General features: G+C 40.1%; 1 protein-coding gene across 1 annotated transcript; it reads right to left on the bottom strand.

Moving 5' to 3' along the window:
* Nucleotides 1-10,179: 10,179 nt before the first annotated feature.
* On the bottom strand, nucleotides 10,180-12,519 carry LOC121378429 (ras-related protein Rap-2b-like). The gene has a single exon (XM_041506605.1). It carries the CDS (start codon nucleotides 12,271-12,273, stop codon nucleotides 11,530-11,532), a length of 744 nt encoding a protein of 247 aa, XP_041362539.1. The 5' UTR covers nucleotides 12,274-12,519; the 3' UTR covers nucleotides 10,180-11,529.
* Nucleotides 12,520-21,924: the final 9,405 nt, after the last annotated feature.

Raw genomic sequence — 21,924 nt, 5'->3', positions numbered from 1 at the left:
TTATGGTGACAATAAACAGAAGAGATCGGGAATCAGGAGGACACGTCGTCCCACAGCAGCTAAAGGGGCACACAGAAGAAGACGAGACCGGCAGGGGCGGTTCAGGGGGAGCCAAAACCGGCAGCTCAACTGCCGGCGGCGGCCCCATCTGCGTCGCCGCCTCCCACTACCGAGTCTACTCGGAAGTAGCAGACGCCAGGAGCGGCAAAGGGGGAGCCAAAGCTGTCTGCTAAACCGGCAGTGGCGGCCCCTCCACCTGCCGCACCAACGCCGATGGTAACAGAAAAAGTGTCGTCCGCACCAACCAATCCACCGGCGTCTCCACGAGTTGTTGCGACACGGTTGTAGAGCGTGAAGCCAAGAAGAGGAAGGTGTCGGTCCAGGATTTGTCCGACACACAGCCCACGACTTGGCAGATCGCACGCAACAAGCTTCCTGAACGGTACCGCGACTGTGTGAAGGGGGAGTTCACTGCGACCTCTCAGCTGCCAGGCCCCTTCGTCACCAAGAGCTGGAGACCAACACCAACTGGTCAAGGGCGGTACCAGTTCCAGTACGTCGAGGGAAGTCGCACCTGCTACCTGACGTCGGAGCGGAACGGGATGTACCGGCAAGGCTTGCTGAAATCAGACATGGATAATCCAATCGTCCATCGGATTATCAAGCTGATACTTCCGGAAGACTACTCAGCAATACTTCGGGGAGAGTGCTACATCGACCTGCTTCACTTCTTCCCGAAGTTCCGAGCCGACCATCCCATCAACTCGCCATGTTTTGGGGGTTTTTTTTGTTGTTGTTTTTTGTAAACAGTCCGACGCAGTTTATTTTGGCAGCCCGTGTAAATTGCTCAAATCACCTTAAAACCTTTTCGGTCGAGCACTCTAATTTTATTGTTTGGACTTAAATTTTTGTAGCATATTACTAAATTCGTATTCCAAATTCCGCCCACCTCAAACTTACCCTCTCCCCCCCCCCCCCCCCCGGCCCGGACCATATAAATCGGACTTTAAACTTTTAGACCTTCGTTCAAAATTTTATGTCGAAATTACTTCTTTCTTTTTTTTAAATATTATTAAATAGTCCGATCCTCTGTTCTTTCTCTTATTTATTTTTGGACTGTACTTCTAAAATGCTCCAAATTATATAAATATTCGGCCGAGCAGTCAGTTCAATTATTTTTGGCTTCTAACGTTTTTCTTTCTAATTTTAATCCTACCAATTTCTTTTACTAATTGCTATTTTCAAAATCTTGTCCATTTTCACCCTCCCCCCTCCCCCCCCCCAACCATGTGTTATCTATCTATCTATCTAATTTCTTTTTGACCGCCCGATCTAATCTAGCGACTAAATTTAATGAGTAGAATTTTCTTTATTAATTATATTAATTAGAGATGCGCATCAAAATTTTAAAGGCCCACTATTTAATTTTTGGATGTAAATTTCAAAATTATCCCCTTAATTTTGTTCTGTCCCGGAGCAAGTCACTGGCTATCCAGAGACAGGCCCCGGGACGGACATGCTCGAAACTCTAGTGATATACGAGCATGTTAAAATTATTCGCACTCGCGCCAACATTGCGCGTGTTTAACAGTAGTCATTACAAAGTGTTACTAGTCGAGAACATGTTATGATAGCAGCAAATTTAGGACAGTCTCTTTAAGAATACAATGTCTGTATTCGCCATGTAACCAAGTATTTGGAACAATCTGTACAATTAAGACGAAAAGAAATAATAAAGGAAGACAATATTACTGCAGTTAAATCTTTTATTAATCAATGAAAACATTTTTATACCAAACTTGTTCTACCATAAATGTGTACAAAACTTGCATCAGATTGTAAGAAAATTAGAGTAAGACAAACACAAATGCACATTCGCATGCGTAAAATGTTTTCCTAAATCCCGTGTAATAAAAATGCGTTGAAAACCGTAAAACAAACGAAACACAACCCTCAGAATGAAATTGCATAAACAACATGTGTCTTTTTTTAATTCCAATTTGATTTTTTTTTTTTTTTTTAACTGTTAAGGCATTCATAACATGTGATATTCTATTGCATATATCAATTTCTGGCAAGAAAGCTGAGTACATTGTTTAATAATAATAATAATAATAATAATAATTTGTTTGATGAAATTTAAAGGGACATACTCTAGTTTTTAAACACTAATGCATATTTTTTACTATTAGATCCGTTTTTGATAACTGAAATCATACTTTATTTAGATTTTATTGTTTTGATTATTCATTTCCGTACATTCGAAGTGTTTTTGGTCATCCTGGTGTTTTTAATATCACAAAATGCATTTCTTATATTTTTAAAAACGCACGTGCATCTGAGAAGTAACAGTTATGGAGTCGAGTTTCAGTCTATTTTTAGAGGCTATTTCACGATTTCAAAGTCACGGATTCATTTTTCACTCAATTGTAACTTTATCCAAATGCGTTACAGGTTTGTAGATTAACCAAACATAGTGTGCATTTTCATGGGCTGAAACTAGGGTGTGTCCCTTTAACATAGCTAACCAGAAGCATGAATGTTGGAAGAAAATAACATCGATACAATTAATTGCATGTTCCGGAAGGCGAGCGCTCGCGGTCGAACACTAGACTGTTTCTCTGCACCTAACTGTTAAATGCATGTGACATGATAGAACACGATGGTACCAGACAAACTGATCGCGACCGCTCACCTTCCTGAACAGGCCACAGGTAATAGGAATGAAGGTCATGTTTTATTTAACGATGCACTCAACACTTTTATTTACGGTTATATGGCGTCGGCCACAGGTAATAGTGTTTCACGGTAAGTGATAGCTCAAGAACTCCACTGCATTAACAACATGAATCTGAGCACCTAGCATGTGGAAACTACCTTCTCCATAAAGATACATGCTCAAAACTTGATAATGTGACAATTTCATGTTTGTTTGTTTGTTTTTGTTGGGGGGGTTTTCACAAATTTTTAAACTAATTTTCGCAACTTTGATAACAAAAATAAATAAATAATAATAATAATAATAATAAATCACTTTTAACCAATTTCTTGACTAACTAAAGAGGATCGACCTACAAATCTCCTGGATCTGTCTTGGACCGAACTCTCTGGTGAAGTCCGAGGTTGTGTCCACGACAAGCATGCTTTAACAATATTCTGATGGACGTAGCCCAGTGGTAAAGCGCTCGTTTCATGCGTGGTCGGTTTGGGATCGATCCCCGTCGGTGGGCTATTTCTCGCTCCAGCCAGTGCACCACGACTGGTACATCAAAGGCCGTGGTATGTGCTATCCTGTCTATGGGATGGTGCATATAAAAGATCCCTTGCTGCCAATTGAAAAGAGTAGCCCATGAAGTGGTGACAGCGGGTTTCCTCCTTCAGTATCTGTGTGGTCCTTAACCATATGTCTGACTCCATATAACCGTAAATAAAATGTGTTGAGTGCGTCGTTAAATACAACATTTCCTCCTTCCTTCAAATTGCTGGACTATATTTAAATAGTTAAAGGAATTCCTTCACATATTACATATGCACTTCAAGCTCAGACTACCAACAGCCACAACGAAATTGGATAACTCAACAGTTGCGTTCTAAACAAGTCTACATATAGGGTGTTTGTTTTTCTCTCAGAAATATACTGCACAAAAGAAACGCGAGTGTTAATTTAGTTTTGAATATTTGTTTGTTTTTTGTTTACCATTATTCAGTTAGAATTAACATTGTCAATGTCTTGTGAACATGTTAGGCCCATTGCGACAGTGTGTTTACCCAGTGCTTCTAGATTATGGTAGTCCCAGTCCCATGGCTAGTAATATTCAATATTGAGCTAGTAAATAACTCCTATTACCATGCCCGACGGCTAGTGATTTTTTTTTGGTCAAATGTTGCAGTTAAGTCTTCTTTTGTTTTTTAATGAATAACCTGACCCCACCCCCCACCCCGAACCCCAATGTTAGTGTTTTTAAGCTTTATCTACCTCTTTAAGTGACATTATTACTATTGATTATTACTATTATGTAGTAAAATTGTATTATCAACTTAAATTAAAGTAGGGCTAGTTAATCTTTAATCGTGGCTAGTAAGTTTTTTTTAATTACTGATCCCATGGCTAGTGGATTTAAAACAAATTCTAGAAGCCCTGATGTACCGAATTAATTTAATCATGAAAATTATATATATATATATACATTAAAAACAGTATTCGCGTTTCTTGTGTTGTTCAGTATACAATGCATGTGCCATTTATCTATTTATAACATATGAAATGTGCATCACAATGCTCTAAAAATATCATCAAAGCGATTACAATAGGAGATTTTACAATCTGTATAAATCAAGTACAGATCAATACATTTTGAATTATCTGTTATTGTGCATTATAATATATTGTCATGTTTTTATTACCTACAAACCAAGAAACATGACTATTATACGTCCATGTGGCAATAAGAACATTAACAAAACCAGTAGTTAAATAATTGTATTATTTATAAAAAGTAAAAAAACAAAAACAAACAAAAAAACAACAAAAAAACAACATACTATAGTAAATGGATTTTGTACACAAGACCATTGTTAACATAGCGTTGGATAAAAACTCATATATACGTCCCGAACCAGTTATATTTTAGTACTTATCGAGGGTCAGTTTGTGTCTTGTCTATAAAGCTCACCTAGCTAGTCATTATGTGTCCTTTAAAAGCAGGTCTCGTTATATACAGTTGCTTATTAACAAATATAATCACGCATACAGTGCAGGTAAATATGCCTGTTAAAAACAGGCGGTCGTTACATACAATACTTTTTTTTAATAACAAATTCGCCTGATCGTGTTTTGTTATCCTCTGCTTCAACTTAAGAAGAAAAAACATTTTACTGGTCTTCTTGTTTTGATAAGTTTGTCCTTTTATATTATGAATTACGAATTCGTAAAATCTAAAGAAGTTAGATGGGGTGAATAGAACGTGCGTGTAGTGTGTGACATTACTAAGGCGAATGTATTCGAATATCAGGCTATACTGTTCGTTCAAACGTCCGAACTGAAACAAAAATTCACATTTATAATGCATGAACACGCTCTCATTTTGGCACCAGCCATAGCTGTCGCTAAAGAAAACATTAATGGTGATTTCACACTGTACGACTTGCAGCAATCATGTGCAGTGCCTAACAGCTAAAGGTGATTCCACACTGTACGATTTGCACCTATCAGATATAGTTCAGTATCTAGCAGAGAGCAAAGCAGGAATTGAATACACTGAAGACCCTATATTGTTTTATTAGCTAAAGAAGACAGTGTATCGATGTGCACCGATTCTTTTTCACTGCTAATCCACGACTCCGCCACACACCTCAACCCCCCCCCACCCCCAATCCCCCCTCCCCCCCCCCCCCCACCCCGATTATTTTAAACTAGGTTCAGCCCTGATTTTTGGTTGGTCGCATTAGTGTAACCACTAGTGCATGTAAGTCGCATCTTTACTTTATAATGAGTGAGATTTAGTTCAGTCGGTAGAGTGCTCGCCCACGGCGTTTGGATTGTAGGATCGAACTTCCTCGGTGGGTCTATTTTTGTCCGTTCTAAGCAGTTCCCATGGTATGTGCTGTCCTGTCTGTGGGGAAACTGCATATAAAAGATTCCTTGCTGCCAATGGATAGATGTAACGGGTTTCCTCTGAAGACTACGAGTCAAAATGATTAAATCGTTGACATCTAGTAGCCGACGATTAATTAATTAATTAATTAATTAATTTGCTCTAGTGGTGTCGTTAAACAAAATAAACGATAAACTTCATAACTAGTGTTCGCTAATCAAAATAATTTAAATACTCTCGTTTAAAGAGAAAAAGCGTATCCCGTTTCGAACATATATGGATTTTTACAACAATTTTTTTTTTTTTTTAAAGATTACATCTTTCTATATAGAGTCATTTAATCATTTCTACGAATAAATGAAATCGTGTGTTCGTATCTAGAATTACATAATGAGTAAAATATAGAGTTACTCTTTCGCTGTCACGTACTTTGGTAAAATATACTATTCAGGTGACATTATCTTCATTTAAAAAAAAAAAAATGGGTGAAAATTGGGTCAAGTTCACTCAAATAACTTACGCTCATCACACACTAACCGTATTTTAATCGCCTAATTCATTGAAATATAGCAAGTTTGCTATTTCGCAGTGCAATGTAATTAATCATCTGCTATTGGATGTCAAACATTTGGTAATTCCGACACGTATTCATGAGACGAAATCCGCTACATGTTTTCCTGATGCAGCAAGGGATCTTTTACATGCACTTTCCCCTCACACAAGAAAGCACATACCACGGCCTTTGACCAGTTGTGGTGCACTGATTGGAACGAGAAAAAAAAAAGTTGAATGGATCCACCGAGATGGTTCGATCCTACGACGCAAGAACTTCAACCGTGCACTCAACCGACTGAGCTAAATCCGGCCCCAAAGACTTGTGATGTTGTTTAAGAGAGCCCCAGAGAGCCTAAGAGAGCTTTGTGAATTAGACACACAAAGTACTGTTACTAATAAATGAGAAGGACTGGACTTTTAATTTTGCATATTGGCATTTCACAGGCCCGTAGGAACGATATCTGGAGTGCAGGGGCCATAGTTTTTAGTGGAAGGGGAGAAGGGGGTTCACAAGCCCCATGACACTCCACAGGCCGGTAGGAACGATATCTGGAGTGCAGGGGCCATAGTCTTTAGTAGAAGGGAAGAAGGGGTGTCACAAGCCCCATGGCACTCCACAGGCCGATAGGAACGATATCTGGAGTGCAGGGGCCATAGTCTTTAGTGGAGGGGGAGGAGGGGGTCAAGACACATGACACATCACAGGTCCGTAAGAACGATATGTGGAGTGTGGGGGCCATAGTCTTTAGTAGTGTGTGTGTGTGTGTGTGTATGGGGGGGGGGGAGGTCTCACAAGCCATATTTTTATCATTATTTATACAGAGTAGGGCACACACTAAAAAAACTAAAACCAACGTACATTGTCTTACCCGGTGCGCACGCATTACATTCAGAAAGATTAGTGTATTTACATCACATAAGAATACACACGTTACATAACTGTATAATCTGTATAAGCTAAAGACCATGATCTGGAATAATTGGCGGTTACTACAGAAAACGACTTTATCGATTTACAGCTGGCTTTATTCCAGGATGTTGTTCAATAAGATTACAGGTGGTAAGGAAATAATTATTTTTAAAACCAATCACGCCCATAAATAATTTGAATGATACACCCACAATTAAGACACACCAAAACAACTACTGTAAAACATTAAAGTTTGTTTTGTTTAACGACACCACTAAAGCACATTGATTTTTATTAATCATCGGTTATTGGATGTCAAACATTTGGTAATTTTGAAATATAGTCTTAGATAGGAAACCCGCCACATTTTCGTTCCATTGGTAGCAAGGGATCTTTTAGCCCAGTCAGCCCACTGACGAGGATCGATCCTAGACCGACCACGCATCAAGCGAGCGCTTTAGTGCTAAGATTACTTCGTGGAACGAGACCCAGAAACACAGGGCAACTCTCTTTAACCTTAATTGTATGTACAACACAACAATGACAAACTGGATTAAACGACGCTACCCTGAAATGATCATTTGTGAAATAACTCTTTTTTTTGACAATAGTAACTTGAGGAACTCTTTGGCATAATTAAATATACTGATGGAAAGAAATAAAGGATCGCACCAATACTAACAGGATATAGAGACTGCAACGAAAACCCTCACCCATAGTGTCAGGTAATCAGTCGTGTTGCTGGTATTCAGTCCCACATTACTGACATTCAGTCCCACATTACTGACATCCAGTCCAACATTACTGGCATCCAGTCCTACATTATCGACATTTAGTCCCACATTACTGACATCCAGTCCCACATTACTGACACCTAGTCCCACATTACTGACATTCAGTCCTACATTACTGACATTCAGTCCCACATTACTGACATTCATTCTCACATTACTGACATCCAGTCCTACATTACTGACATCCACTTCCACATTACTGACATTCAGTCCCACATTATTGACATTCAGTTCCACATTACTGACATTCAGTCCCACATTATCGACATTCAGTCCCATATTACTGACATCCAGTTCCACATTACTGACATCCAGTCCCACATTACTGATATCCAGTCTCACATCCAGTCCCACATTACTGACATCCAGTCCCACATTACTGACATTCAGTTCCACATTACTGACATTCAGTCCCACATTATCGACATCCAGTCCCACATTACTGACATCCAGTGCCACATTACTGACATCCAGTCCCACATTAGTGACATTCAGTCTCACATTATTGACATCCAGTCCCACATTACTGACATCCAGTCCCACATTATCAACATCCAGTCCCACATTACTGACATCCAGTCCCCCATTACTGACATCCAGTGCCACATTACTGACATTAAGTCCCACATTATCGGCATTCAGTCCCACATTACTGACATCTAGTTCCACATTACTGACATCCAGTCCTACATTACTGACATCCAGTCCCACATTACTGACATCCAGTCCCACATTACTGACATTCAGTTGCATTACTGACATTCAGTCCCACATTACTGACATTCAGTCCCACATTATCGGCATTCAGTCCCACATTACTGACATCTAGTTCCACATTACTGACATCCAGTCCTACATTACTGACATCCAGTCCCACATTACTGACATCCAGTCCCACATTACTGACATTCAGTTGCATTACTGACATTCAGTCCCACATTACTGACATTCAGTCCCACATTATCGACATCCAGTCCCACATTACTTACATCCAGTCCCACATTACTGACATCCAGTCCCACATTACTGACATTCAGTTCCATTACTGACATTCAGTCCCACATTAATGACATTCAGTCCCACATTATCGACATCCAGTCCCACATTACTAACATCCAGTCCCACATTACTGACATCCAGTGCCACATTACTGACATTCAGTCTCACATTACTGACATTCAGTCTCACATGACTGACATCCAGTCCCACATCCAGTCCCACATTACTGACATCCAGTCCCACATTACTGATATTCAGTTCCACATTACTGACATTCAGTCCCACATTATCGACATTCAGTCCCACATTACTGACATCCAGTCCCACATTACTGACATCTAGTCCTACATTATCGACATCCAGTCCCACATTACTGACATCCAGTCCCACATTACTGACATTCAATCTCACATTACTGACATCCAGTCCCACATTACTGACATCCAGTCCTACATTATCGACATTCAGTCCCACATTACTGACATCCAGACCCACATTACTGACATTCAGTTCCACCTTACCGATATCCAGTCCAACATTATTGACATTCAGTCCCACATTACATCGTTTCTAGTACTGATATCACGACTCTTATGTTTGATCACAAATGATGATTAAAACATTGAATAAAACACACATTCGCTAAATATCAGAATAGCCTACTCTAGTTATAGCTATCCGATAAATATCTCCACTGCAACAAATAAATAAATCAGTAAATAAATAAATAAAATAAAATAAGTAAATAAGTACACAAATAATTAAATTAAAAAGTTAAATAAATAAATAAGTAAATAAATAATACGTAAATAAATCCCAATTAACCACTATTCGGAGTGCCTTTAAGAAAAGTACGTTTGTATCATTTCCAGCAATTTATTAAATTGTAATCGATTAGCACTCCTTGGTGGACCAGTATAAAGGAAATCCAATAACAGCATTGTCACTTATATAACATTAGGCCTCATTATTTCACCCATACATTTGCACATGCCATTTGCGTTATCACGTTAATAACACCGAACACGCTATCACTACATTCGATAATTCAAGGAAATTTTACCACGATAACAGAACATAGGTTTCCAATTCTTTTGCGCCAAATACACATTATACGTTTAAAATACAAGAACTAGATTACGCATGAGTTAGAAACTCTAACATTCTACACAATTTCCACTGGAATGAAATGTATTTTGTCAAATTATACATTATGGTGCCAGGGGAATCACCCAAAAAGACTTTTCTTTGGAAAGTATGCCTAATAAAAGTCATTTCATTGGGGGGGGGGGGGGGGGGGGGGGGGGGCGGAATGATTTTTTGTACTTATCTGACCTTTTACCTCTACATGTGATATTTTCCATTGCTCGCAAAGCTTATTAATTGACTTTCTGAAAAGCCTAGAACAAGGTCTTTTAAAAAATGTCCGTCAAATACTTGGTCACTTCTAGCTCTTGAACTAATAATAAATCAGTCTTAATAGCAATTCAGTTTCGTGTACAGACTGGTATGCTTTGCAATTAAGTGAATGTTGTATAACCGCCGGGAATATTAACATGGGTCTAATGTACGCGTAACACCAATTCCGTGTTCAAAGTCCTTAACTTCAGAATCACAGCATCCCAAGAGCTCAGAGCTTTGTTTCTATGGCGACCATTCTTGCAGATCAACTCACTGGAAACCAAAGTATCTTATTAATGAAAATGAGTAGACCTGTCACGGACAATCTCAGGATAATTTACAGAATTGTTGTCACGGATGGCGACAAAGCCGTTTTTGTGAAAACACATTGCAGAATAATAATTGCATAGCGAGACTACTGTGCGTGCAATAATCGTTGATGCAAATTTTAGACCTAATAACTAGAAATCAGGGCCCAATTTCACAAAACATCGTAAGCCTGCTTTTGCACGTCAACGTAAATCTACGACTAATCCACGATTCTTATTACTACTAACAGTACAACTAATATAGATTGAAGCATACATATTTCATTTTTATTAGTTCTTAAAATGATATGTCTTCCATAAGATGTCATTTTCTGCATGAAATAGATGACAAGCGCATGTAAATGTTTGGCTGGTATAATTGCTATTCGCAGGCGTGCATTTATGATGTTTAGTGAAATTGGCTCCAGATTCATTAACATGAATCTCATAGAAACCTTATCTGTGATTAAAGTAAAGGAAAAATAACAAGGGTAGAACCTGCGCGAGTGATTCGACCGACACTAGAAAAGTATTTTCCATCGCTTCTACACATCCGCAAGTCACCAGTTCCGTTAAGCAACCACCAACCATCATCTACCGATTTAATGTTATTCTATACCATAGAGAAGTACGGTATAATGATCTATACGAACAGCTAACTGGCTTGTAAGGACACTTTTGACACTTCCTTTAGTGGCCATTTAACATACGTTTGACTATCTTTGACAAGATATGTTTTGACATCTTAGCAAACTTTGTAAAATGCGTAATTCAGATCTCAAACGGTCATGAAAGCTATATTACAATCTCCCGCTCCTCTAATCTGGGCTGGAAGAATCTATAAATCCAAGTGTGAAAACGTACAACGAAACAGAATAAATTCATTAAAATTAATTATTGTCTTTTTAATTGTTGGGTTTGGGGTTTCTTTTTTTTTCTCTTTCTCTAAAATGAAGACAACCATCACCTCAAGATATCGTACAGTCATCGTGACTCTCCTTGTTGTGGTGACCACGATGCCACGTCCGTCTTACCCTGGGCTTGCTCACCCTCCTGATCAAGCTCCTACTTCGATTGAACTTAATAGCGTCACTGTCCCACTCCTGCGTCTTCTCGGCCTTCTCCGCCTTCTCGTCGTCCGTCTCCCCGAGACTCATCCGCCTTGGGGACAGACACTCCGGCTCCTGGGTGCCCCTCGACTGTTCCAAGAGAAGACGGAAGATGTCGGAGACGTTCGACTGTTCGTTCTTCGCCGACACTTCGATGAAGCCTCCGCTAAAACCCTCGCTGTAGATCCAGTTGAGCGCGTCGAATTTCTCCACTTCCCTGTTGTTTTCCAAGTCCAGCTTGTTGCCCACCACCACGCACGGTAGATCCTGGTAGTTGCTCCTCTCCTCTTTGATCCGTTCCCAAATCTTCTTCATCTCCTCGAACGATTTCTCGCTCGTGATCGAATAGACCAGAACAAACGCATGGGCAGTTGTGATCGATAGCTTACGCATGACGGGAAATTCGTTATTTCCCGCGGTGTCTAGAAAATCCACTCTAATAGTCGTCCCGTGACTTTCGAAGTCGCGACAAAACAGGTCCTCCACTGTCTCTTTGTAAGATTCCACGAACGTGTGCGTTAGAAATCGCGTCAGTATGGCGGATTTGCCGACTTTACAACATCCCAGCAACACGACGCGGTGCCTCTGTTCTCCGTCAGTCATTTTTGGAAGTTTCGCATGAAGCAGCAACAAGGTACCAGAAGAAAAAACCCAGTGTCTTATTTTATTATTTGACTTTTAACACCTTCAGAACAAACTCGAAGCATTTTGGGTTACAACATAAATATCCTGTGAATGTTTTGCTAACTTGGTGATTAAACCATCGATGGATGGTGTCTCAATCCACTTTAAGATTCGTGATCAACAGAATATTTCATATGAAGCACACAAATGGGTTTTACCGTTTTCGATCCATAGACGAGGGAAATGCTATTCCGTGGAATCAAACTTCGATGTGCATGTCATGTTTGATGGACTCGAAGCAGTATCGGCTCCTGGTCGCGTCACGGGCAGAGGGCTCTGGGCGCCAATCTAATTCCGGGAACGGAGAAGTCTTTCTGTATTCCAAAGCACCTTTCTCCAGTGATCACGGTCAATATCTGCAAGATAAATAACAAAAGACAGTCATTTCCCCTCTCTCTCTGTACGCCAATACAAATTCATTTACAGACTATCATTGATTTAGCGAGAAGCATTTGGAGTTGAGAGTCGCAGAAACAGCCCGAGTTTCAAGAAATAAATCAATTTGTTTCTTCTGCATGCATAAGGTCAGATTGGCGACATCTATAATCACGTCTCTTTCACAGCGCGTACACGTGCGACGTTCGATTGGGCGTCTGCAGTCATTAACAAGCCCCCGACCACTATATTAGCGTCTGTCCACAGTTCGTAGCAGCCAAACCGGGGAGTGATAACTCGGTATCTGTGCACACACCGCTAACAATAGATGACACCCAAGACGTGTTATGAAATGGCAGATATCTGTCATCTAGGGCTCAATAACTTGTGAATCAGACAGCTGTTGTCTTGTGTATAAATCTATAATGTGGATACTAAACACACAAACAAAGGTTTACGTTCATACAGTACTGGCGTAGCCGGAGGGGAGGGACGTATGGGGGTTATGTTTCTCGTGTATAATAAATACTAAAAAAAGGTTTACTGTCATAGAGTACTGGCGTAGCCAAGTGGGGTGGGGGTGTATCGGGGGCTACGTTTCTCGTGTATAATAAATACTAAAAAGAAGGTTTACTGTCATAGAGTACTGGCGTAGCCAAAGGGGGTGGGAGGTGTATCGGGGGCTACGTTTCTCGTGTATAATAAATACTTAAAAAAAGGTTTACTGTCATAGAGTACTGGCGTAGCCAAGGGGGAGGGGTATGGGGGCTACGTTTCTCGTGTATAATAAATACTAAAAAATATTCACGTTCATAGATCACTGGCGTAGCTTGCTTAGCCAAGAAGACAGTTCATGGGGGCCATACTACCCCAATCACATTTCTTTTTTCCCCACCATTTTTTTTTTATTTACTGTCGCCGCGTGACACTACTCATAGGCAGTATGGTTGTCCTGACCTCATTGTCGGTGCTCCTAATATAAAATCCTTGCTACGCTAATGTCATTGATTTTTATTTCCAAATATTTATATACCAGCTTTGCTCTACAATGAAGACGTTTCAAAAAGTAAAGTAATTGTGTTAGGTTTTGTATAATTAGAGATCTCCTAGGAAAGCTAGTTCGATAGTTTCTAATGAGATTTGTTTTGTTTTTTCGAACATGTGCTAAAACTCATTAGGATTTTGTCTAATAAACAAATACTGATTTTAAGTAGTCTAACAAATATAATACTATGTATATTTAACAACAGGTAACCTTCTCGGTAGTACTGAACCAAATAACACCAGATGGGTCAAAGTTTAAAATGCTTGTTCATACAACATTCATACAATTTATTTTTATTAAACCTCATTATGGTAACGTGATTATTCAAAAGACTTAAACAAAGCATTAACTTCATTCATCTCGTGGTCGGGACGTAACCCAGTGGTAAAACGCACGCCTGATGCGCGGTCGGACTAGGATCGATCCCCGTCGGTGGGTGGGCACGTTGGGCCATTTCTCGTTCCAGCCAGTGCACCACAACTGGTATTTCAAAGGTCGTGGTGTGTGCTATCCTGTTTGTGCGATGGTGTATATATATATATAAAAATCCCTTGCTACTAATTAAAAAATGTAGCGGGTTTCCTCTCCATGACTGTGTCAAAATGATCATATGTTTGACATCCAATAGCCGATGCTTAATAAGTCAATGTGCTCTAGTGGTGTCGTTAAACAAAACAAATAAACGTTTTCGTTCATATCGTTAAGTACAAGGAAGCTAAAGTCTATGGGCGGTGCTTTCAAAACGAGCCCCCTCTAGTTAGTAAGTTAGATCCACCCAACCCCCCCACCCCCCACCCCCACCCCCACATTACCCGAGTTCCCACCTAGTGATTACCAAAAAACGCCTCGAGCAAACAACATATGACTGTAATTCTGACGCGCAGTGCATGATCTCAACATCTAAATTTAGCGCCTGTATGTAAATAAGAAGTTCAATATAATATTGATTTATCGACCAGCTATTGCCAACGTTAGTCTGGTATTTTAGCGTCTACGAGCAACACGTGTGGTATAATCGAAGAAACAAATTACAAACCCATAAACTACAATCTACAAGGACGTGTCAGTGTTGTTGTTTTTTGTTTTTTTTATCAAAAAACATTAACCGAAAAACATCGTATTGGTTGTAGTCAACAGGATATACCGTTAAAACTTGAAACTTTGAAACGGAATTTGTTACGGTATAGCCAGGCCGCGAAACGACGGACAGCATAATTATGAGGAAATACTGTACAATGGGTATTTACAATGGCAAGAAAACGTTTGGTTTGCTTAACGACACCACTAGAACACATTGATTTATTAATCATCGGCTATAGTTGGATGTCAAACATTTGATAATTTTGACATATAGTCTTAGAGAGGAAACCCGATAAAAAAAATTCGTTTGTAGCAAGGGCTGTTTTATATGCACCATCCCACAGAAAGGATAGCACATACCACGACATTTGATATGCCAGTTGTGGTGCACTGGCTGGTACGAGATATAGACTGAAAGGAATGACAAACTGACGATCACATATATTATACTAGAAAACATATTACGAGTCAGTATTTTATATAGTATTTAGTGATTTTAGAGATATTACTTGTTATTTCAGAAATTAATTTTAAAATATTACGGAGGGTGGTTATGCTATTACAATTAAATAGCTCTTTAAATTAGCATTATAGTTTGTTTGTTTCTTCTTTTGTTTATTTGTTTTGTTTGTTTTGTTTTGTTCTGTTTTGTTTTTTGTTGTAATTTTGTCTGTTTGTTTTGGGTTGTTATTTTTTAAACAATAATAATGATATGGCTTTATCAACCTTTTATGTATCCTCATAAAAGAGTAAAGAAAAGATCCAAAACAAAACGAAACAAACAAGCAAAGAAACAAAACCAACCATCCATCCATCCATCCAATAAACAAACTAACAAACGAATAACAAATTAAAAAAACAAACAAAAACAAACAAACAAAAAACCACATAAAAATATAAAATTCCAACACCAAATAGTCGTAGGTTTTGTTAAACAAAACATATGCTATCCTGTCTGTGGTATGGTGCATATAAAATATCCTTTGCTGCTAATCGAAAAGAGTAGCCCGTGTAGTGGCGGCAGCGGGTTTCCTCTCTCCATATCTGTGTGGTCCTTAACCATATGTCCGACGCCATATAACCGTAAATAAAATGTGTTGAGTGCGTCGTTAAATAAAACATCTTCTTCCTTCCTGTTAAACAAAACATTCCTTTCTTTTCCGATTTTAAAGGGACATTCCTGAGTTTGCTGCATAGTAAGATGTTACCAACAAATAAAATATTTCTACAATTAAACTTACATATTAAATATATTTTCTTGCTTAGAATATCAGTGTCTGTATATTCAATGCGTTTTTGGTCGTCTTAATATTTGTAACAAGCCCAAACTTGATTCTGTCTTCAAATAATTTCGTACGTACGAACACATTATATTAAAGGGAATAAAATGAAATTTAACCTGGTACATATATAAGAACGTTTAGAAACACGTTTAGTATACAGCCACTAATATTTTATGCAGTAAAATATATTTGATATGTAATTACAATCGTCAAAAAGGCTATGTTAGTCGATAACATATTAAAAGTTGCAGCAAACTCAGAAATGTCCCTTTAACTATTGAATACTACAACGCCAGACACTGGCGACATATGACATTGACCAGACCAGCGATTGCGCGTAATTGGATTAGGGCTGCTACACATGTACCAGCTGTTATTTTAATAGACGCATGTGCAAGAAGACGCCATTACAATCAGCAGGACAATTTATGTCCGGAACTAGAGCAGTCACAGACATTTTCTGTTATAACCTAAACGAGCAACTTGTGTTTACAAGGTCTTCAATTAGTCCCAAGGGCGGTGTGTTGAGGTATTTACTTACATCTGTGAGGTGCTAGTATATAGCTGTGTTCACACGTACACGAGTTAAACTGGTTTAACCCCCTCCCTTACCCCCTACCCCTTCCTGCCCCGGAACCACCCACTGGCGATGTCAGAGGCTGGACCCGTGGTAGGCGTGCCTGAACCGTTTGGATATGGGCACGTAAATAGAGTTCCCATTCCCATTCCCACTGGTTTAACTGTAGTGTTTTATCTAAAACATTTTTAGGGAGTTCAGAATGACGCGCGTTCACACGTGTAACAGCTATACCGGTGTAAAAGGAATTTAAGTCCGGTAGGAATACAAGTCCTAGGGAAAAAGAAAAAAAAAAACTTACAAATAAACCAGGTTTGAAAGTCCGGGTAGGACTATGGTTCCTAAGCTATGGAGGTCCGATAGGACTACTGTTCCCAGGAACCAAAGTCCTACGGACCTGCGTTCCTTTCACATCGGTATGAAACTGAAATGTAGTTATGCGCACTTGCGCAAGACATCAAAACAACAATGGACTATGAGTCTGTTAGGCGGTTCCTGACGCACTTACTGCTTATTGCGACTGTGACGTCATAGACTAATTTAGCTAAAACAGTTTGCGTTCATATTTGCATTTAACCTCTTTTTGTTATAGCAATTTAACTAGAACAGAATAAAATAGAAATGTTTGATTTAACGACGCATTCAACACGTGTTGTGTACGGTTATATGGCGTCAGACATGGTTAAGGACCACACAGATATTGAAAGAGTTAAAACGAAAGAAATGTTTTATTTAACGACGCACTCAACACATTTTTATTTACGGTTATATGGCGTCAGACATATGGTTAAGGACCAAACAAATATTGAGAGAGGAAACCCGCTGTAGCCACTTCATGGGCTACTCTTTTCGATTAGCAGCAAGGGATCTTTTATATGCACCATCCCACAGACAGGGTAGTACATACCACGGCCTTTGATATACCAGTCGTGTTGAAAGAGGAAACCCGCTGTCGCTAATTCACGGGCTACTTTTATCGATTAGCAGCAAGGGATCTTTTATATGCACCATCACACAGATAGGGTAGTACATACCACGGCCTTTGATATACCAGTCGTGGTGCACTGGCTGGAACGAGAAATAGCCCAATGGGTCCACCGACGGGGATCGATCCCACACCGACCGCGCATCGAGCGAGCCCCTCTACCACTGGACTATACGTCCCGCCCCAGCAGTTTAACTACCGAAGTGTTTTAGCCATCCCGGTTTAGCTATAGCACTAGCGAAAAGATCGCGTTCACACTTTCATTTTAAACTGGTTTAGTTACACCAGTTTAATTGAATTAAAGTGTATGTGTGAACGCAGCTTACGTTGACTAAACGTGTTTCTATAGCAGCACGCTGCCCATGCGGGCTGCGGTTTTTTGACCGGCGCCTTATTCGCCGGCGTCATTTACAAACGACGCCAGCAAATTTTAAATTATTTTGATTTCTACGATCATTGCTGCGCCAATGACCGCCGGCATGAAATCACTGCGACATGGCTACGGCGTTAACCGCACACCAAGGCTTCTGGCTCTGCGATTCGTGGCGTCGATCAAAAACCGTAGAAAGAAAGAAATGTTTTATTTAACGACGCACTCAACACATTTTATTTACGGTTATATGGCGTCAGACATATGGTTAAGGACCACACAGATTTTGCGATGAAACCCGCTGTCGCCACTACATGGGCTACTCTTCCGATTAGCAGCAAGGGATCTTTTATTTTTTAGAGGAAAACCCGCTGTCCCCACATAGGCTACTCTTTTACGACAGGCAGCAAGGGATCTTTTATTTGCGCTTCCCACAGGCAGGATAGCATAAACCATGGCCTTTGTTGAACCAGTTATGGATCACTGGTCGGTGCAAGTGGTTTACACCTACCCATTGAGCCTTGCACTCACTCAAGGTTTGGAGTCGGTATCTGGATTAAAAATGCCATGCCTCGACTGGGATTTGAACCCAGTACCTACCAGCCTGTAGACTGATGGCCTACCAAGACGCCACCGAGGCCGGTAAAAACCGTAGACTGCAAGGGCAGATTTAGTCGTATATGTTACCACTGTTTTCTGTAGAATCATTTAATAATTCTCACATAGGCCTATAGTCTTAGAAGAAAACCTAGATACATTTTTTCCCATTAACAGTAATGGATCTTTTATATCCACTTCCCATATACAAGACAGCACATGCTTTTCATATATTGGTCGTAGGGCAATGGTTAGAATGGGGCAAAACAATTATAGAGAATGGTTCCACCGAGTTGCATGAAAATATACTTCCAAGAATCAACTACTTTCAGGGCTGCACGTTAAGGCTTTTGGGAAATAAATTGACATATTCTCATGAACTTAACGGTGTAATACGTTTGAAGTTTGATATTTTACTTAGATAACCGATTGTTCAGTAACGTGAATATTGTTCCTGTAACCGATGAGTTAGGCTTACCTAATCCTAAAAGACTTGAACTACATCTCTGTGCTAAATTGGTGGTTCAAATGTATTTTAAAAAATAAACTTGATTTTAACTTTTATTACCGATATATGGTACATTTAATTGTAGAATGTAATTGTTCACCATGTAACCGATTGGCGGTTCTCGTGATTTTAATGCTGCATAACCGACACGGGAACAGAACAACGGTTCTCTTGAAATAGTGTGCCCCGTGTTTTACTACCTATCTTAGGTAGTGCTTGATATTTTAACAAAACTATTTGAATGGACTAATGGCATTTCGAGCATGACAAGTAAACACGGAGAGGCCAGTGGCGGATCCACAAAATCCTTCTCTTTTTTTTCTTTTTTTTTTTGGGGGGCGGGAGGGCAATGACATGAGGCGGAATGCCAATGGAACTTTGGGAAAGGTTTGGAGGGGATCGTCAAGAAATAAAAAATAATATATAATCGCAAAATTTAGGGGAGCTCGGGGCCCTGCAACTTCCCCCACCCACCACCCCCACCACCCCCACGACCCCCTAGATCCGTCTCTGGAAGCGCTTGTCCAACAGTACATGTTGATGTCGAGAGTCGCCGCAGAGCCCCGGCATTATCAAATTAAACTGTTTGCGATGTATGGGTAGTGCGGCGCGGTGGGTGCATAGCTCAAGACGATTCATTGCAGATCACTGTATTCGTGTTGTTAATTATAGTGTTCGTCACCAAAGGATTGGATCGACCAGCTTATTCACCTAACGTGCCCCTAGAGAACACATGTGGGAGTAGCTAGCTGGGCAATTCGGAGACAATCGTACCGTTCATCTTACGAGCGTATATTTGGGAGCTTGATTACCGTCTGACTTTACAGTGGCTAGAATTAGACGCAGTCTTCATGGTGTTTTACCGGCCTCGGTGGCGTCGTGGTTACGCCATCGGTCTACAAGCTGGTAGGTACTGGGTTCGGATCCCAGTCGAGGCATGGGATTTTTAATCCAGATACCGACTCCAAACCCTGAGTGAGTGCTCCGCAAGGCTCAATGGGTAGGTGTAAACCACTTGCACCGACCAGTGATCCATAACTGGTTCAACAAAGGCCATGGTTTGTGCTATCCTGCCTATGGGAAGCGCAAATAAAGGATCCCTTGCTGCTAATCGGAAAGAGTAGCCCATGAAGTGGCGACAGCGGGTTTCCTCTCAAAATCTGTGTGGTCCTTAACCATATGTCTGACGCCATATAATCGTAAATAAAATGTGTTGAGTGCGTCGTTAAATAAAACATTTCTTTCTTTCATAGTGGGTTTTTTCTGTGAATTCAAAGAGGCAAAGAATGGATAAATTAATGTTTAACACACACAACTTCAGTACAAAAATAAATATAATAATAATATAATTATAATTATAATTATTATTATTGTTATTATTGTTATTATTGTAACAAAGGCCGTGGTATGTACTATCCTGTCTGTGGGATGGTGCATATAAAAGACCCTTTGCTGCTAATCGAAAAGAGTAGCTCTCTCTATCCACCAGTAATTAACCCCTGCCGTGGACAGACAGCCTAAATAGCCGAGGTGTGAGGCCAGGGCGGCGTGCTTGAACGTTAATTGGATATAAGCACGAAATATATCAAGCTAAATATGAAGGAAATACAGTTTTATTTATCGACGCACTCAACACATTTTACTTGGCGTCGGATATATGGTTACGGATCACACAAATGTCGCTACGCAATGGGCTACTCTCTCCGATTAGCAGGAAGGGGTCGGTTATTCACAGACAGTGTATTACATACCACGGTCTTTGTTACACCAGTTGTGATGCACTGGCTGGAGCGAGAAATAGCTTAATCGATCCACCGACGGGGATCGATCCTAGACCGACCGTGCATCAGGCGAGTGCTTTACCACTTGGCTACGTCTCTCACCGCTAAGTGTCAAACCGAATTTGGCATTAACGTCGAATGGCTCGCCCTTAAGTTTATGCCACACGATACGAGTGTTTCGTACGATAATAGCCAAAAGAACAGCCGAATGTGACAAGACAAACACTATGAATTCATCCGCTGCTAATTCAGTTGGCTATTCTCGTACGGGCTATTCACATCATGTGGCTTCACCTTTAGGATCGCATGCCTCCGGGCCCATGCATGAACTGGTCTGTGAATGAAAACCTAACGTGACCAGATATTTAAAAAAGGTTCTAGCACGTCAGTCCGGGGCACAAGGTCAGACATCGCCCGAGACATCCCGTCAGACCAGACAGACCTGATATCAGAAAAATCCCCATCACAGTCAGACTTGTTTAAGGCTAGTGATAGTGTCTTAAGTGTGTCAGTGAGTTTCGTGAACATTAGAGCAAAGAAACAGGTTTTCATCAATAGCCTGAATTGCAATAGATTTTTAAAATGTCATATTAACCCACCAGTCCCCACTCCCTAACACGTAGAGCTGTCGCATTGCAAGATCGTGCCCTTAATAAATCCTCGGATATTCAGTTTGTATTTTAATACACTGAGAGGAAGAAGTATGTTGTAGTGTAAACCACATTTCAGTCAGTGTCAGCTTCGTAAAACGATAAAGTAAAAAGATATTATGTGAGATTGAATGTCAGTAATGTGAGACTGAATGTCAGTAATGTGGGATTGAATGTCAGTAATGCGAGACTGAATGTCAGTAATGTGAGATTAAATGTCAGTAATGTGAGACTGAATGTCAGTAATGTGAGACTGAATGTCAGTAATGTGAGATTGAATATCAGTAATATGGGACTAAGTGTCAGTAATGTGAGATTG

Source organism: Gigantopelta aegis, chromosome 8 (genome assembly GCF_016097555.1).
Source record: "Gigantopelta aegis isolate Gae_Host chromosome 8, Gae_host_genome, whole genome shotgun sequence".
NCBI classification, from domain to species: Eukaryota; Metazoa; Mollusca; class Gastropoda; order Neomphalida; family Peltospiridae; genus Gigantopelta; species Gigantopelta aegis.
The sequence above is the reverse complement of the archived record's forward strand: the minus strand, read 5'-3'. Positions and strand labels throughout refer to the sequence as shown.